Source organism: Ptychodera flava, unplaced genomic scaffold (assembly GCF_041260155.1).
Source record: "Ptychodera flava strain L36383 unplaced genomic scaffold, AS_Pfla_20210202 Scaffold_37__1_contigs__length_1687728_pilon, whole genome shotgun sequence".
NCBI classification, from domain to species: Eukaryota; Metazoa; Hemichordata; class Enteropneusta; family Ptychoderidae; genus Ptychodera; species Ptychodera flava.
The window spans coordinates 1270069-1288146 of record NW_027248359.1 but is presented as its reverse complement, the minus strand read 5'-3'; the positions used below and the strand labels follow the sequence as shown (position 1 = coordinate 1288146).

At 36.9% G+C, this 18078-nt stretch overlaps 1 protein-coding gene across 1 annotated transcript in view; it reads right to left on the bottom strand.

Moving 5' to 3' along the window:
• LOC139127819 (uncharacterized) overlaps window positions 1-18078 on the bottom strand; it is a 111138-nt gene that overhangs the window by 71934 nt on the left and 21126 nt on the right. Inside the window, exon 2 of the mRNA XM_070693689.1 lies at window positions 1011-1110. Within this exon, the coding sequence (XP_070549790.1) occupies window positions 1011-1110 (100 nt within the window). The remainder of the gene's footprint in view (window positions 1-1010; window positions 1111-18078) is intronic.

Genomic DNA, 18078 nt, shown 5'->3' with positions numbered 1-18078 from the left:
CAGATGAGTAACTTTTGAGAACAAATATTTTGACCAAAAATGGCAAACATTTACCCAAAATACAAAAATTGAAGATTTCATCAAATTTCAATATATCACACTAAGACAACCCCTAGGAACCTGTATACCAAATATCAAAGGCATCAGACAAGTAGTTTTGAGAAACACAAACAGTTTTTTGAGAAAACACATTTTTTGACCAAAAATGGCAAAAATTGCACCAAAAATACAAAATTGCAGATTTCATCATATATTCAATATATCATATTAAGTTCATCTGTAGGAACCTGTATACCAAATATCAAAGCTGTCAGACAAGCGGTTCTGAATGAAATAATGTTTTGACCAAAAATGACAAAAAAAATTCCTTAAAATACAGATTTGCATATTTCATCACAATTTGAACAAATCTACATTGCGTTATCCCTAGGGACCCGTATACCAAATACAAATAACAAGTTACAAAATACGCCTTTTTTTTGGCGCTAATTTGCAAATTTTCAACAATATCAAAAAATAACAAAAAATAGTTTCTCATAATCATATTTTTCATCTAAACAACAGATATCAAATCAGTAAATACTGCTGTTCTCAAGATATTTGAGTGGACGGACGCCTCACAAATGGATACATACATACATACATTACAGACTGATGCCGGATGCCGGACGGATACCCAAACCAATAGCTTTTATAGACTATGGTCTATAATAACTAAAAATTCAAAAGTTGCTGGTCTGATTGCCTGGATTTTCAGTCTTGATTTTGACAAGATGCTTATCCAAGTAACCTTGCAACTTATTTTTCTAAATATTCTCTAGTAGGGTATTACCCATGCTATTTTATTTAATCGCAATCAGATATTACATAGAGAATTTTATTTCCCATAAAATATGCCATTCTTGCTTTAATGTGTAATGCTGATATGCAAAGGCAGAAATAAGTGTAAGCAGGTAGATACACACAGTGATATGGCATTAGAAGACTCTGAACTTGCAAAAAGACCTTACCTGTTGTGACTCTTCCTTTATCTCCTTCTTGTGATATATGAACTGATTGCCTTTCTTTACTCTCTTGCACATCAGATTCTCTCTCCTCTGATTTTGTTGCCTGTTTTGAATGAACAAAGTTCAACAAACAACTTTAAGTTTGTATAATAACAATTATGTATTTTCAAAAACAACTATCTGCACAAGTTCAATATATACCAGATTATTGTTTACTTCATCTAAATTGCAACAAAATAAGGTATGACTTTCTTTGAAAAGAAACCTGATTTTGAACAGATTTGAAAGCAAAGAGTGGTCTTCTTACAGTTTATGAGAACTTCCAATTACTGCCATTATCCATTTATTATTGGTACTAAAATGAGAAATAGTCGAAAGAAATAAGACAACACTACACAACTTGTCGACGCCTGACTGGTGTAACAGCTTCAGGGGAGGCAAAGGTGTATTATCGGTCACCCGTGTGCAACTTTCATAATGTATATAAGAGAAACAAGGACCAATAATGTGCAAATATTTAGTGGATTATAAGGCAAGGTTGGGAGGTTAAAATACCAGCAAAATAACATGATAGCAAAATATACTACAAGTCCCTGAAGCCTACATGTAGGCTGACCTGCAACATAAAGCTGTTTGGTGGCCAACTTATTTTAATAATTGAGTATAAAGTTTCAGCTGATCCACGTCTTGGAGGCAAATTAGCCATCACGAATAGTATAACAAAGCAGTGTTTCCCCTGGGTTCCAAAATCTTGTAGCAAATTTGGCTAGAAATCCTAAAAAATACCGTCAACGACACTATGTGCTCACATTCGATTTGAATTGGTCCATTCGAGAAATATTTAAACCAGGAAAAACAAGAATGACAAAAGCAAATAAGGTCTCCAACTTAGGTACTGGAGGTCATCTTTAGGAACATGCATATCAACTTCTATAGCAATGGGAGAAGCAGATCCTAAATACATAAGCAAATGTCAACAACAAAAAACAGAGAAGGCTTGATAAAAAGAAAAGGTGGGAGTGGGCAAAAAATGCACAAGGGATCTGGTAAAAAAGTAATGCTACATCATTGATCTTCTAAACCCTACCCCCTCCTGCATATCAAATGTTCCACCCCTTGGTATTACATAAGACCAAATGACAGGAAGTACATTTACAACCTTGGAGATTTTTAATTAATGCCATGAGTGTTATCATTCTAATGTAAACAGCACTTAAGTTAGTTAGTTACAGATAGTGAAATGCCTTCCACTGTGGGTGGTGATTACAACATCTGGAATTATCCTGGATCCAAATTTCTCATCAGTTTTTGTATGTCGTACATAGAAAAGTTGCAAAAATTGGTCCAAAATAAAAAAAATCACCTCAGCTTTGTTTTCTGGATCAAATTTTCCTACAAATTGGTATCAAATATGACAAAATTATGTTCACAGCCTTCAAAATTGTCTCACAACATATCCTGGGTTAGTATAGGTCATTTAAGGTCACAAACTGAGAAAAGTACCTAAAATAGGGGGTTTCCCAACACTTTGAGCAGAAATTTATCTTAAAACATCTTTCGGGACTTTATACCAAATTACAAAGCTATCAAACAAGGGACTTTATTACAAAGCTATCAAACAAGTAATGTTGAGATAAAGTTTCTTGACCAAAAATGACAATATTGTCTTAAAAATACAATTTTTATATTTCAGGACAATTTCCACATATCTAACTATTGTCATCTCTGTACGTCTGTGTACGAAATATGAAAGCTGTCTGTCCAGGGGTTTTAAAAAGGAAACACTGTCCAAGATTTTTCGACCAAAAATGACAAAATTGCAAAAAAATAGTAATTTTCCAATTTTGTCATAATTTCAAAAAATTAGAAGAGTAACACCCTTGCAAAGAGACAACCCAAATTTGAGAGCGATTGGGCCGGCGGTTTCAGAGAAGAGAATTTTTACTGAAAATGAGAAAAATCACAAAAAAATTCAGCAAAAATACAAAATTAAGGATATCTTCACAATATTCATAAAACTGTATAAGGTTAACCTAAGGTACTTGCACACAAATTTTCAAAGCAATCAAAAAAGCGGTTCTTGAGTTATTAATTCTTAACCATTTTCACATTTTGTAAGCTCATTTGCATAATTTGCAATGCAGACTTATTTTTATTATTATTATTAAAAATTCCTTGAAACAACCGCTCTACCATACTTCACAGTGCGCTGTACAGAACACACAAAAGAATATGCGATTTTAACAAAATACAAGTGTCAGGGATAAAACGCACCACACGAGCAGACCTGCGGTGAAGAAAATGTACCGCAAAGCATAAACAAAATCACTGATAATACAGATTAAAAAGATAGGTTTTCAAACCGCGTTTAAAAGACTCAACATTCTTTACAGTACGAATCTCTACAGGCAACATATTCCACAACGATGGCACACACACTGAAAAGGCTCTCTGCCGTATGCTTTACTGAATTTTCCGCGAGGTGGAATCAGACGTAACTTGTCTGCAGAACGGAGATCTCTGGTAGGAATATATTGCTCTATCAGCTCTGTCAAATAGATAGGTGCAAAGCCTCTGATCAATTTAAAAGTAATTAACATAATCTTGAACTTAATACGTGCTTCAACAGGCAGCCAATGTAACTAGTACAGGTGTATTATGATCAAATTTGCGGGAACGGCTGACTAAACGTGCTGTGGCATTTTGAAGAGATTGCAAACGGTGGAGCTGACTTCATTTGAACAAAATCCCATCTATAGCCCAGGATGCATCCACACACCAAATACCAAGCTCAAACGTGCAGCGGTTTGCGTGTTTTTGATGTTGACGGACATACTGTACGTACATACATACATACATACATACATAACACATACATACAGACGCCATCGACTTCAGCCTATACGATAAACTCACATTGGTAAAACCAAATGTGAGCTAAGAAATTATTCGCCAAACCAGATATTCATTTAGCCAGGCCGATACCACTGATCGCGAACGATTTCATTTCTCTCTTATTAATATGCACAAATAAATATTTGTCTGCATTTTCCGTAAGAAGGATGGAAATAAACCCTGTTAGTGCTACTATTGATACTAAAAGTCACTCAAATTTATGGTTCAGATTACAAGGTTCCAACAACAGCCATGCATAGAACAAAATAATTTGTTCAAATTTTGAGCAATACTGTCCAAAGTTACGCATGTGCAGCTATATTTAGCAACAAACTTGAAATCGCTATCAGTGCTGTACTGTCACTGTGTATTGCGCTATAGACAATGGCACCAAACCTGATTCAGCACAGTTTGTGAAACGAATCAGACATCCAATCTCTTAGCAGTTCAAAAGCAATATACTCTCAGACATGAGAAATTATGCCCATTTTAGATTTTTGATTTTGAAGTTGAATATGTTTGGTTTTTTTTCACACGCATTTGATTTACACTTGAATTTATTAAGCGATGCTCTGATAGCATATCGATGGCATTCAGGTTAACCCTTTCACCCCCAGTTCCCTGTATACAGGTCCAACTTTACCATAGAAAACAATGGATTTGGGACAAACCATGGTGGTGAAAGGGTTAAGGGTCATTGCCACTAACCCTAATGGGTATAGCTTGAATCAAATACCATGGGAATCGCTGATCATAAATCTAAATGTTCATGTCTATTATGTAAACAGAACCATAACATATCAAATATATACCCTTTTCATATGGAGCAACAACTTTTTTTATCACTGATGATCAACTTAAATGCTCAAATATTGCAACAAGAGTTGCGTACTTCCAAGACATGAATGCGGAAGTACGCAGACTCGGATGAGAGAGCGACTACTCTTCATTTTTTTTGACGATGTCACGTCACAATACACTGAAAATTTTCACGAATTTATCTTTGAGGAAGCTGATTCACACAAGTTTCTAACGTCAGTAAAGATATTTTATTGTTGGCAGCAATACACCACAAACATTTTCTTTGTTCTGGAGTGCCTTACTCGCTCTGACTACGTTCTAAAAAGGCAATCGAATGCTTTTGACGCTTTTGACCATCTCGCTGTACCTTCCTTTCCAAATTCACAGTCGACTTTCCTACTCTGATCATAATCTTTTATCCATTTCATAGCTTTGCTTGTGCTTTGAACCTATGTTTTGGGTGGTTTCTCCCCCATATTGTTTGAGCAGCCAAAGTCAAAAGGGAAAATTTGACGTTTTTGCTTAGTTTCATTGTCACTATGGCCCTTCACTGTTGATGACATCATTGCTATCACTGCACTCGGTAATCTGTAGGCATATTGCGCATACCGTAGTCCAATCCAAAACTCTGCAACATTTTAGTCAACTAGTCATGGCAGGGCTCCCCCAAGCCACCAAAATGATTAGCCAAATCATTAGCCAAATCAAAAATCTCTCAGCCATTTTGAGCGACTTTTAGTCAGTTTTTGATCTCAAGTGTGGCATCAGCTTTCTCGGCATTCAGGAGTTCCTAATTTTACCAATCAAGATGTTTTGTATGATGTTCATGATAGTTTTTACATTAAATGTTTGTTCAGTTTTTATTGCATTAATAATCTATGCTTTGATGATATTTCAGGGATAGAAATACTTTTTCATTTCTGGTGGTAAACTTATACCACCAGAAATACAATTAGGTAGCAAATCAATTTTAAAAATCTGGTAGCAACGTGAAGTGTATAGGTACAGAATATGTCTGCGGCATTCAGTCAGTGTTGAAAGTACGATAGCTTGTCATAACATACAGGCGTCTCATGTGGCAAATTTATACAGTCTTCCATAACCAAAATGTTTGAGCCACACAAATAAAATTTTAGGCCCAGAAGACAGCATTTAGTAGCACACTGGCAGTGTAGATAGGATTGGCCCCAGTGGTACTACTATGTCATAGTTGTGATCAAGCAGGCTGAATAGCATCTTGAGTATACATATTTTTCTTGAGACAAAAAGGGTTGGGCCAAACACAACTATTGTAAAACAAAACACAATGATATATGTTCATTTAAATTACTCACTGTTTGAGAGTATTCATTGTTTTAATGATTGTGATAAAATTTTTGCTCAGATATTATTTTCATTTGATATTTTGATATGATAAAGAAATATCTGGTGATGTTCACTTCTACATCATTAAACTGGAGGTATCTGCAAAAAACATTAAAATAATTCAGAATCACATTTCTTTTAGCAGTTTGAAATAGGCCGAATGGACAATTTTAATAGTTCTACTTTTGAATTGTTGCTTTGATGTTAATTAACATGCAAAATTGCAATTCACAAACGTTATGATTTGAAAATGGATATGCTTACAGCAATTATTGTTTACAATGTCCCTTTGCCATGACTCTTAACAAAATTTAATTTAAAACTGACAGTCAAGCTCAATGCCATTTAAAATTGGAAGGCAACAAAAATTACTTTTTACCTATTGCACCCTAGGTGATTTCTTGTGAACCATAATTGTGTACTTAAGGGGACTTCATGCAATACATCACATGATGAGATGACCTCGGCTTGACCTTCCAGAACACCTCTGAGTATTATGACTGCATTTGTCAAAGTTTCCATTGAAATTATGGTTTTTAATATCAAACTGAGTAGTTGCAGGCCAAATGTTGATTTAAGCGAAGTAGGTAAAACTTTTGATAGACTAAAGGACCAACTCACATAGGCAAAGCAAAGCCTCTGTGCACTGTAGTATCGAACAGCAACAATGTTTGCTTCACCTACCAGGGAATTTGTAACTTTGTAGAAAGGAGAGTAAACTGTTTCAATACATTGCAACTTTGTGGGAAGGAGGGTAAACTGTTTCAAAATCATACAACTTTTTTTTGGTTGTTAGCTGTAGTTTTCTGTTGAGGGGGCACTGTTTAGAAGTTCAATAGCCACTACATTCGCCAAACTGGAATTTTTGTAGCAGTTTTAATTTTTTTGTAGCATTTGGCTAATAGACAATCAGGTAGCGGGAGCCCTGCATGGTATGCATGCGATACTTTTGGTTTGTGAGCTATTTCCTTACTGTAACAATTTTATTCATTACGTAGTCACGTATGCGTTCAGTAGCCATTGTATGGCCGTCTGGTATACCTGCAAAAATTAAGGATATCTTCACAATATTCATAAGGTTCACCAAAGGTACTTGCACAAAAATTTTCAAAGCAATCAAAACAGCAGCTCTTGAGTTATTAATTCTTGACCATTTTCACATTTTGTAAGTTCATTTGCATAATTTTGGCAATGCAGACTTCATTTGAACAAAATTCCATCCATAGCCAAGGATACACACACCAAATACCAAGCTGAAACGTGCAGCGGTTTGCGTGTTTTTGATGTTGACGGACATACTGTACGTACATACATACCGGTACATACATACTTACATACATACATACATACATACATACATACATACATACATACACACATACCGGTACATACAGATGCCATCGACTTCAGCTTATACAATAAACTCACATTGGTATACCAAATGTGAGCTAAAAATGATCATGGCAATAAAACTGGGTAATTTTGTGGCATACCGGTATGGCTCAGTGTTTCTTCTAGGATGCTACACCAGGGGGGATTGGTCCCCCTCTACTGGAATTTTTGAGGCGGATTTTAAAATTTTTTGGGGGGATTTAACTGAAATATATAATGACATCTTTATACGTAAGTTTTAATGTTGCAGTGATATTACTTGTGTTATACATACTACAAGCCATAAATAACTTGCTTACACAATCCAAGCTGCTGGCTGCAAACACCATCCTCTATAAGATTTTTTTCAAAAGTCAACAAATTTGCGTATCACTGTTGTGAATGTATTGGGCTTCCAAGAGTGGTGGACAGCTCATTAATATTCATAAGCACTACCATTCTTAAAAAAAATTGTAGCATATTCTGTATGCTAAAATATTCTGTATGTTTGTTTGTACCGGTACATATTCTGTATGTTTGCTTTTTTAGGGCTTAATGTACATTCAAACATAAAAATTAACAACAGTTGGCCATTCCCACAATACCTTCAAGGGATTTTTTTTTCAGTTTTCACTGAACTGTCTGCACAACAAAAAGCAAGAAAACATAGGGCCAAAGTCCCTGAAGCTACTACAGACATGAATACAAAATTAAGTATTTCCTGACTGTATGAAATTATCTCACTAAGGTCATCCTAGGGACATGTAAACCAAATATTAAAGCTGTCTGACCAGCGGTTTTAAAAAAAAAGGACTCAACAGTTGACAGAGCTCTGCTGTGTTATGTAGAGAATAACCTTTTGTGACACATGTATTGATGAAGAAGGTGGATATCTTTGATAGCTCATTTCAGGATGGCCTGACCAAAATGGAAAATAATTCCGTAAAAATACAGATTTGCATATTTCATCAGACTATATTAGTCTATAATAGCAAATAAACGAGAGTTAAAAGTAAACAAGACTTGCTTAAATCAAGATTTACGTCATAAAAAACAGCATATCTGTCAGGTTATAAAGAATCTTGAGCTGGATATCTTTATCAGTATTTTCATCCTATTAACCAAGCACATTTTAACTTTCAAATTAACATTGTAAGTAATTTCTGTTGAATAAGTTGAGACTGTACGTCCTCAGAGAAAGCACACTGAAGAGACAAATGTTTGAAACTTAAGAAGTTCAAGGTCATCAAAAGCATTATAAGGAATCATGTTACACTTTCATTGCACTGTTTACACAGATTGCATAAGTGCTATAAATAGCACATGAGGAATCTCACAGCCCAGCTTTACCATAAAAACCCTATCACTTTGACCACTCTTTTAAATGACCACTCTTTCTTTTTCCTCAAAAAGTAATCTTATTTTATCCTTACCAAGTCAACCATAAATGGAAATTAGAACTTTCTCTATCTCTATTTATTTGACCACCATATCATGACAAACTATTATGAGCAATTTCTTTTAGATAACATAAATGGTGGTTCAGAATATATCAAAGTTGGGATTCAGGAAAGTTGCCTTTACATGTTTTAATCCTCCAAGATGGTAAGCATTTCACTATGAACTGTCAAAAAAGTTGAACTTTCTGATAATTCTACACTAAAATAATTTTGGCTTTGATGATTTTCTAATTAATTCAATTATTTAAAATCATATTAATTATTTTTTTCTGGGTGAATTGATAGGGTTTATACAGTACAAGAATTCCATACAATGTAAGTCAAATTTAGACCAAAAATGACAAAAAAATTCCTTAAAAATACACATTTGCATATTTCATCACAATTTGAACAAATCTAAGTTGGGTTATCCCTAGGGACCTGTATACCAAATAACAAAGCTGTCTGACCAGCGGTTATGAAGAAGAAGATTTTTTACCAAAAACCCCTTTTTTGGCATTAATTTGCCTATTTTCAACAATATCAAAAAATTTAAAAAAAAAGTTTCTCAAAATCATATTTTTCATCTACACAACAAATATCAAATCAGTAAGTACTGCGGTTCTCAAGATATTTGAGTGGACGGACGCCTCACAAACGGACATACATACATACATACATACATACATACATACATACAGACTGACGCCGGACGCCGGACGGATACCCATCCCAATAGCTTCTATAGACTATAGTCTATAGTAGCTAAAAACTCTTTTGTAGTTATAAGGAATGTTTTGTAGCTTCTGAAAAAATAACGTACTTGTTTGTCACGTTTTACTGTGCTTATATCATCCCTCTACTGTAAGTTTGGATCAACATTGCCCTATACAAACCAGTTAGCTGTATTTTTCTGGTGACCTAGCTGGTCTTGTAGTCTTGTGCGCAGACTCAGTAGAGTTAAAACGAACAACTCAGAGGGTTGAACCTTGGTCTGCCGTATTTTGAATGCGGAGTTTCTCGATGTCAGATTCGCTCCAGTTGCTTTTTGTCAGTCATTTTAGAACGGGAAAAATAACAAACAGAAAGGTTGACTGTCACCGACAGTTAACTTTAGGGTTTATTTGCCCCGAAAAATAAGTCAGTGTCTGTTCACTGAATTCAACAAGTCATCGTTGATGACCCAGTCCCCGCTTGCTAATGGGTACTTTGATTACAGGCTCTGTGATAAAATTACTTTGATACAGATGGCACTCAATGGCCAAGAATGAGTTCCATGGTGATGAAAAACATAAAACCAATGTAGGCCACTATCCTAAAGGTCATTAAATGAGTCAACTGGGAATTAGTTGACAGGATGTTGCAAAACATTTTTTCATTCTATCCTAACACTAATAGATAACCGGTACCATATTTCATAAAGTTTAATGTAGTATTTACAACACTATGAGATCAACATCTGTATCAAGTTTCATCAAATTGACGTTGTATTTGTGGATATATCACTCTAATTAGGAAAGTTCATTACATATGCAATTACAAATTAATTAAAATGACACTGATAAATGTCTTTTTCACTGTTAAAGCAATGTGAGCTTAACATCTGTACAAAGTTTCATGAAATTTGATGCAGTATTTCTGACATATCAACCTAATTATGAAACTTCAATAATTGACATGATACTGCTACATGATGTGAAACAACTGACGAGCATGTATGAAATAGGTAAATGTCCTTGTACCAACTTTGAATGATACTGGTGGAAATACCGGTATGTCTGAGTTATGGCTCAGTACATGAGAAAATCGTAACAAATTTGCCGCCACGCAGCGATATTTGATCTTACTGTTTAAAAAATCAACACGTATATGTATTACATAAGTCAATGTCCAGGTACAAACTAATAAAATCAGTTGAGACTTGCTAGAGTTATGGCTCTCGACATGAAAAAAACCATAACAAAATTGCTACCATGTGGCCATATCAGACCATATCGAGAAACAAATCAATGTACTTATGTATACTATAAGTCAATGTCCTTGTACCAACTTTGAATAAATTGCTTGATACATGTCTGAGTTATTGTTCAGGACATGGAAAGTCGTAAAAAAAATGGCCACAAGGCGGCCATATTGGATCGTATCACAAAACAATTCAATGTGCATAAGTATAACATAGGTCAATGTCCTTGTACCAACTTTGAATAAAATCGGTTGAGATATGCCTGAATTATGGCTTTGTACACGAAAAAATCATAACAAAATGGCCGCCTGGCGGCCATATTGGATCATATCACAAAACAAATCCACACGCATATATATGACATTGGTCAATGTCCTTGTACCAACTTTGAATAAATCTGTTGAAACATGTCTGAGTTATGGCGCTGTCATACATGAAAAAATCGTAATAAAATGGCCGCCTGGTGGCCATATTGGATCGTATCACAAAACAAATTGACATGCATATATATGACATAGGTCAATGTCCTTGTACCAAGTTTGAATAAAATCGGTTGAGATATGCCTGAGTTATGGCACTGTACATGAAAAAATCGAAACAAAATGGCCGCCTGGCGGCCATATTGGATCGTATCACAAAACAAATCAATGTGCATATGTATGACATTGGTCATTGCCCTTGTACCAACTTTGATTAAAATCGGTTGAAACATGCCTGAGTTATGGCTCTGTACATGAAAAAATTGTAATAAAATGGCCGCCTGGCGGCCATATTGGATCGTATTGCAAAATAAATCGATGTGCATCTGTAGGTCATAGTGCTATGCCTTTGTGCCAAGTTTGAACAAAATTGGTTTGGCAGTGTCTGAGAAACTGTTGATGACGGACGGACGGACGGACGGACGGACGGACGGATGGACGGACGGACACACGGACGGGACCCAATCTATAAGTCCCCGCCGGACTTCGTCCGCGGGGACTAAAAACTGGACCCATTGACACCATAGCTCTGCATGGCAGGGCTGTGTATTACCGGCGTTATACGGCCTCCCACCACGCCGGTAACACACAGCCCTGCTATACAGAGCTATTGACACCACAGCTTGCTTGTGACTTTCATTGCATTCAGTCTGCACTGAACACGTTTCTGTGACAGTAAAGTCCAAATTTTTGTGTCAATTTTGCTATCAGAATTATTTTCAGTGTTATGGACATCCATTCGATGCATAAAAACTTCAGTTTGTCTCCTTTTCTCAATCGTACAGAGATAATGTGACACAGAAACTTTATCAGGCTAGGGCAACAAACTTTTGTGAACGTAAGTTCTCTCAACTGGCTGACAGGCTTTCATATGCAAAATCAGCGTACGGAAATTTACGCATGGTATTGTTTCAACAGCAATTTATTGAAGCAGTTCAAAAAGTATCAAAATCAAACTAAAATTAGTCCCTTCCATGTAAATGTTCTTGCAACACTATACAGTGCCCGTTGCCACACAATTAACAGGTGCTGATAACGGGTCAAATGCATCGAAGTGTGACACCCATGATAGCAGCCATTCCAGCCAACTCAGTGCAGTGCGCGATGGGTCGCCCCTTCTACCTGTGATTGGCGGTGCACAGCCCTCCAAAGAGGGGGAATCGCGCAATTGCGCAGCCTAGATGAAACACTGATGGCTTTGATGGTATTCTTTCGAACTTGGGCCACAACTTCGGAATAAAAATAAACACGGAGCATCGCAAATTGGTGTTGAAATGCCAAGTTGAGTGAGTTGTTGTTTTCCACTGATCAGCGAGTCTCGCAGAGAACGCCATTTTTGGCCCAAATTACCCATGATACAATGGTACCGGAAATCAGGAGTTCTGTGGCAGGCTGTATTTGATCATAACGTACAACAGTGAGCTTATCGAAGTCAACAGTAAAATTCCAAAATTATATTCACATGTGGGGTGCGGTTTTGTTGCAAACCGGCAGCATGGTCTGCGTGTCAGTTTCTTACCCTTCCATCGTTGTACCTGCTTCATTGTCGGGCGTGGGTGAGGAGACAGCCGACGGCTTTATCAGACAAGTCATTGACAATGACATTGACAATGACAAAGTCCCCACTTGTAATATGTTGAGATCTATTCTCTTGCCCATGATAAGATGTGTGCATAATTAATGAGGTAAAGCGTGTGTTGTCATAAGTTCTCCCATTTTACTAATGGCTCGCTCAAAATTAGATATGTGCATAATTAATTAGGTACAATATGTGGCGTCATAAATTCTCCCATCATACTAAATATGAAGGGTGTAGCACTTGTGGTTACTGAGTAATGGACAAATATGTATATTTCAGGTCAAAGGTCATTGAGGTCACATGGACATTTTGAAAAAAAAAACTTGTGTTGCTAAGTTATCCCCATATACCAAAAAGTTTAGGCCTCTAGCTCTATTGGCACGCTCAAAATTAGATACGCACATAATTAATTAGGTACAATATGTGGCATCATATGGTCTCCCATCATACCAAATATGAAGGGTGTACCACTTGTGGTTACTGAGTTATGGACAAAGATGTATATTTCAGGTCAAAGGTCATCGAGGTCACGTGACATTTTTGTCAAAAAAATTGTATTGCTAAGTTATCCCTATATACAAAAAAATCAGACCTCTCGCTCTATTGCTCTCTAAAAATTAGATATGCACATAATTAATGAGGTACAAAATGTGACGTCATAAGGTCTCCCATCAAACCATATATGAAGGGTGTAGCACTATAGAAATAACGGGCGACGCGCTGACCATTAACGTTTATTTGTGGGTGACAGGGAAGCCAAAAATTAACGGGCGAGACTTGCCGAGCCCGTTAATTTTGGGCCCCATATCTGAGCAATACGCGACGCATTGTCATGTGCGCTGTAAAATATTGGCAAATCCTGAGATATTTTCAAAAAAAAGTATCTCAACTTGGCCCACTTGTGCTCCATTTTATTTTGTGATTGATTATGATTTACGTTTTAGCTGTAAAGTTACGATACTTTGAGTTACTAATCTTATTATTCATATACACGGGCATGTAAACAGACCATTACTGTGTATTTGTAGTCAGTGACGTGGTTCAGCTCGACCAATCAAAATGCGACAGGCAGGGCATGGTAATATAAATGTGGTTACTGAGTTATGGACAAATATGTATATTTGAGGTCAAAGGTCACCGAGGTCATGTGACATGTTGTCAAAATATCTGAGATATCTGCGTTAACTGATGGACGAACGGACGGACATGACCCAATCTATAAGCCCCCTGGACTTCATCCGTGGGGACTAAAAACTGTGTCACTGCATCCTTTTTAGAATATGAATACGATGAGAAACTAAATTTTTATTTTTCTCGGCCTTATACACAGGAGTCTATTGAGAGCCGACTTATACATGGGAGTCTATGGAGGTGTAAACTAAAAAGTCCTCTAACATGGCCAAATTTGGTCGCATTGTGAAACAAAGTGACGTGCATCTGTATGGGGAAGGGTACTATCCTTGTGCAAAGTTTGAAAGAAATTGACCAGGGCATGTCTGAGATAGATCTGCGTGAACGGACAGACGCATGCACAGACGCACGCACGTACGCACGCACGCGCACACGCACGGACATGACCAAACCTATAAGTCCCCCCGGAGACTAAAAATCACTCAATGTACAGTCACGGCATGGTGACCGTCATATAGGCAATAGCTGTTTGCATGCGCTACGCATAGCCTTCTGCACACGTCTCATCAAAGACTTCATCCCAACTTACGTCATTGTCGCAAAATGTCGTGATAGAATATATACCATGTTACGAAAAATCCTTGTGGGCGTAAAACATAGCGGCCCGGCGGTAACAAATTACCAGGCACCGGCCCTAAAATATTGCGCCCGAAATGGCACCAAGGTCTGTGAAAATAGCGCCATGCACAGCTGATTTTTTTGCGTAAAATGTGCAATGGTGCACTCTAGATCAAACACTGCATTTCAAGTTCATGCAGTGAATAAAAATTTTCACATCTCATTGTACCAATAACACAAAAGTAAAACTTTGAACAGTAAAGACTCTAATTTAAATGGAAAAATGTGTGACTAAATGGAATATTTTATTTTTTATCAAATTTGCCATTATTACACCCAAAATCTCTGAGATTAAAACATTAATTTCATGGAATATTTTAACCTTCCAGTATTGTCAATTTTGTAAAACATTTATAAGTAGCATCTAAGTTGTATATGTCTTGTACTTTTGAAAACAAAAATTTGGTAGGTCACGTGCTCATTTTTTCACAATTTGGTAAAACGTAGGTAGGAATACACAATTTTCATACTCTCTCATGATTGTCATTTTGTGTGCTTTTCAATTTCAGCTGGTGCCATAGAACTGGCCAGAGTTGGATAAACTCAAGTCGGTTTAGAATGAAAAATCCAAAAAGCTCACTGATGCATTTAAAAATGAATCAATTTAAGAACTTGGCCTAGGTATATGGCTCTACAACCTGCTGATAAGGGGTAGTGTTGAACATTTGCGTGCAGAACGACACATTACATGTTTTTTTTACTCTGCGTGCATTCCTAATAAATATGCTGCTATATGGTAATTTGGGGGGGACTTGAAAATTGTTTAGGGTATTGAGAGGGGGGACTTGAAAATTTTTGAGGGTATTGAGGGGGGATCTGAAAGAAAATAAGATTTCAATCGAGATTCCACCAGCTACCCCCCCCCTTCACCATTTTTTTGAACGTGGCCTTATCGCTAGGAAAACACCACCTTTTTCAATACATTTATCCATGGTCCCTCCACAAACAGGGTTCTGTCATCCTGCACACCCCAGTACCAAAATAGAACGGTCCCACTCTGATGTCACATCCGCCATTGTTGTTTTCATTCACGCACATGATGTTGGTTTTCTTTCAATTCACATGCATTTTCATTTGTTGAAAGCAATCTGAAGAGTTTTTACCAATGACTATAAGAATTTTCATTGCCATGTTGCTGTTTTCACAAGATGCTAACCATTTGATAATGGAAAGTTGAGTTGCTTTTACATGCAGCCAATGCATGCCCGTGCGTTGACAGACAGCTCACAATGCTACATGTTCTATGCTTTAATACTGTGCTGTTGATAGCAGTATGCATGATGTCTTCCTTCCAAGTTTACATTTTATTTCAATATGTGAGTCATTTGGAAATTTCAACAAATTGTCACTTCTGTGTCTAGGGATTGTGTGATCAGTTTGATTTGAAACAGTGATATAAAATATTTCATTGATTAAGCGCAAAAACCTTCACTGACTTTTGCGGTCCATTGGCTGTGGTTGTACATCAATTTCAGTAAATTCAGTAAACCCTGGATGACCTCATTTCAAAGTCTACATTTTAGGCAGATCATGTTAAGGACCAAACTGTTCTACAAAGTGTAGGGTAAAATGTCAATGTGGGTTAAAGATCATGCTTAGGGTCAAAACCGAAAACCAATTATTAACATAAAATGCTCATGTGTTTCATTATATATTGCAATTGCATGTAAATTTAAACTTTCACCACATGTTTCACAACTTCATTGAATTAGTGTTATGATCAACATCATGAAGAAAATTCACCATAGATTAATTTAAAAGGTCACGAATTATAAAAATATGTAATTAGCTGAAATAAAAATACTTAATTTCTTTGACCGCTGTCATTGTATCACCACTTTATATAGCATGTGCACTTGCCTTTGGTCAAGTCCTTCAAGCTAAATATGCCAAACTGTGATTGTGAATGCTCATTAGATGTGCAAATTATGAATTAGGTTACTTGAAAATGCAAAATGACGTTCAATATTGTTTTAACCTGTTGCTTAATACTACAATTAGATATCTGTCAGATCAGTATCTGCAGCAGATTTCATCACATTTGGTGCACTTATACAGTGTTTCATCTAGGATGCTACACAAGGGGAGACTGGTCTCCCTCTGCAGGAATTTTTGAGGGGGATTTAAAATCTTGGGGGGGATTTAACTGAAACATATAATCACCACTTTACACATTAGTTTTAATGTTGCAGTGATGTCACTTGTGATACACATACTTCAAGCCATAATCACTTGCTTTCACAATCCAAGCTACTTGCTGCAGACACCATCCTCTATAAGATTTTTTCAAAAGTCAACAAATTGGAGTATCTCTGTTGTGAATGTACTGTATACCGTATTTTTTTTGCGAATATTTTTTTTTGCAATTTGTAAAAGGGTAGCATTCTGCGGCGTTTTAAGTTTGCGTTTACAGGAAGTCTCACAGATTGCGGTAAAACTAACAGGAAAAACAAACAACGTGAATTGGAACCTTTGTTCACGCCCAGGTGTTATTACAGCGATCACGAACATCAAGAAACAGACTTGTCATGGACACCTTGTGATCACCGATTAGCCTTGTCATCGTCATGAAAATAAAAGCTTTTGAAAAAAAACGAAGTGTTAACGTCTCCCTTTTATTTACACCTATTGAAAAAAAGGGTATCTTTATCATGGGCACTTGAGGGGAGGACCCACATAGTTTCTATAACACATGGCCGTTTCACACTTTGAGAACTCTTTAGTTCTGAATGTAAATCTTTTGTTCTCAATGTAATTTGCGGCAGATCAAACGAAAAAATGGCATATAAGCCGAGGTTTTGACAAGAATATTTCACTTTCCACTGCATTCCCGAGGTGATAACATCGCTCCGTCTTCAAGTCAAAAACGTTCACTCGGTTACTCACTGCAAACGTGTACATGATGTGGCGCTACGTTACTGTCAGCAAGAAATCACCTTCACGGCAAAGTTTTCCTGATCCAAAGCCTGGTCTCCCAGATCCTAAACTCTCAAGTAATCCAGAAGAGACCCAGAGAGCTAACGAAGAAGTCGAGAACGTGTTAGCTGAACTGAATACGAATGGGTTGAAACGAAAGCGAGGTCAGTATTCACATTATGACGCCGAGCTCCGAGCTGAGATAGGGAAGTTTGCTGCCGAAAATGGCAACATGAAAGCAGTACGTCATTTTGCAGTAAAACTGGGTCGAAAAATCAACGAGAGTACGGTGCGATCGTTCAAAGTTTCCTATCTCAAAGAAAAGAGATCATCGAGATCAGAGCCCGTAACCTGTCTGCCTCATGGTAAGCGTGGGAGGCCCCTTCTACTTGGTGACCTCGATGAGCGTGTCAAGGCCTACGTCACCGGCGTGCGTGATTCCGGCGGTATCGTC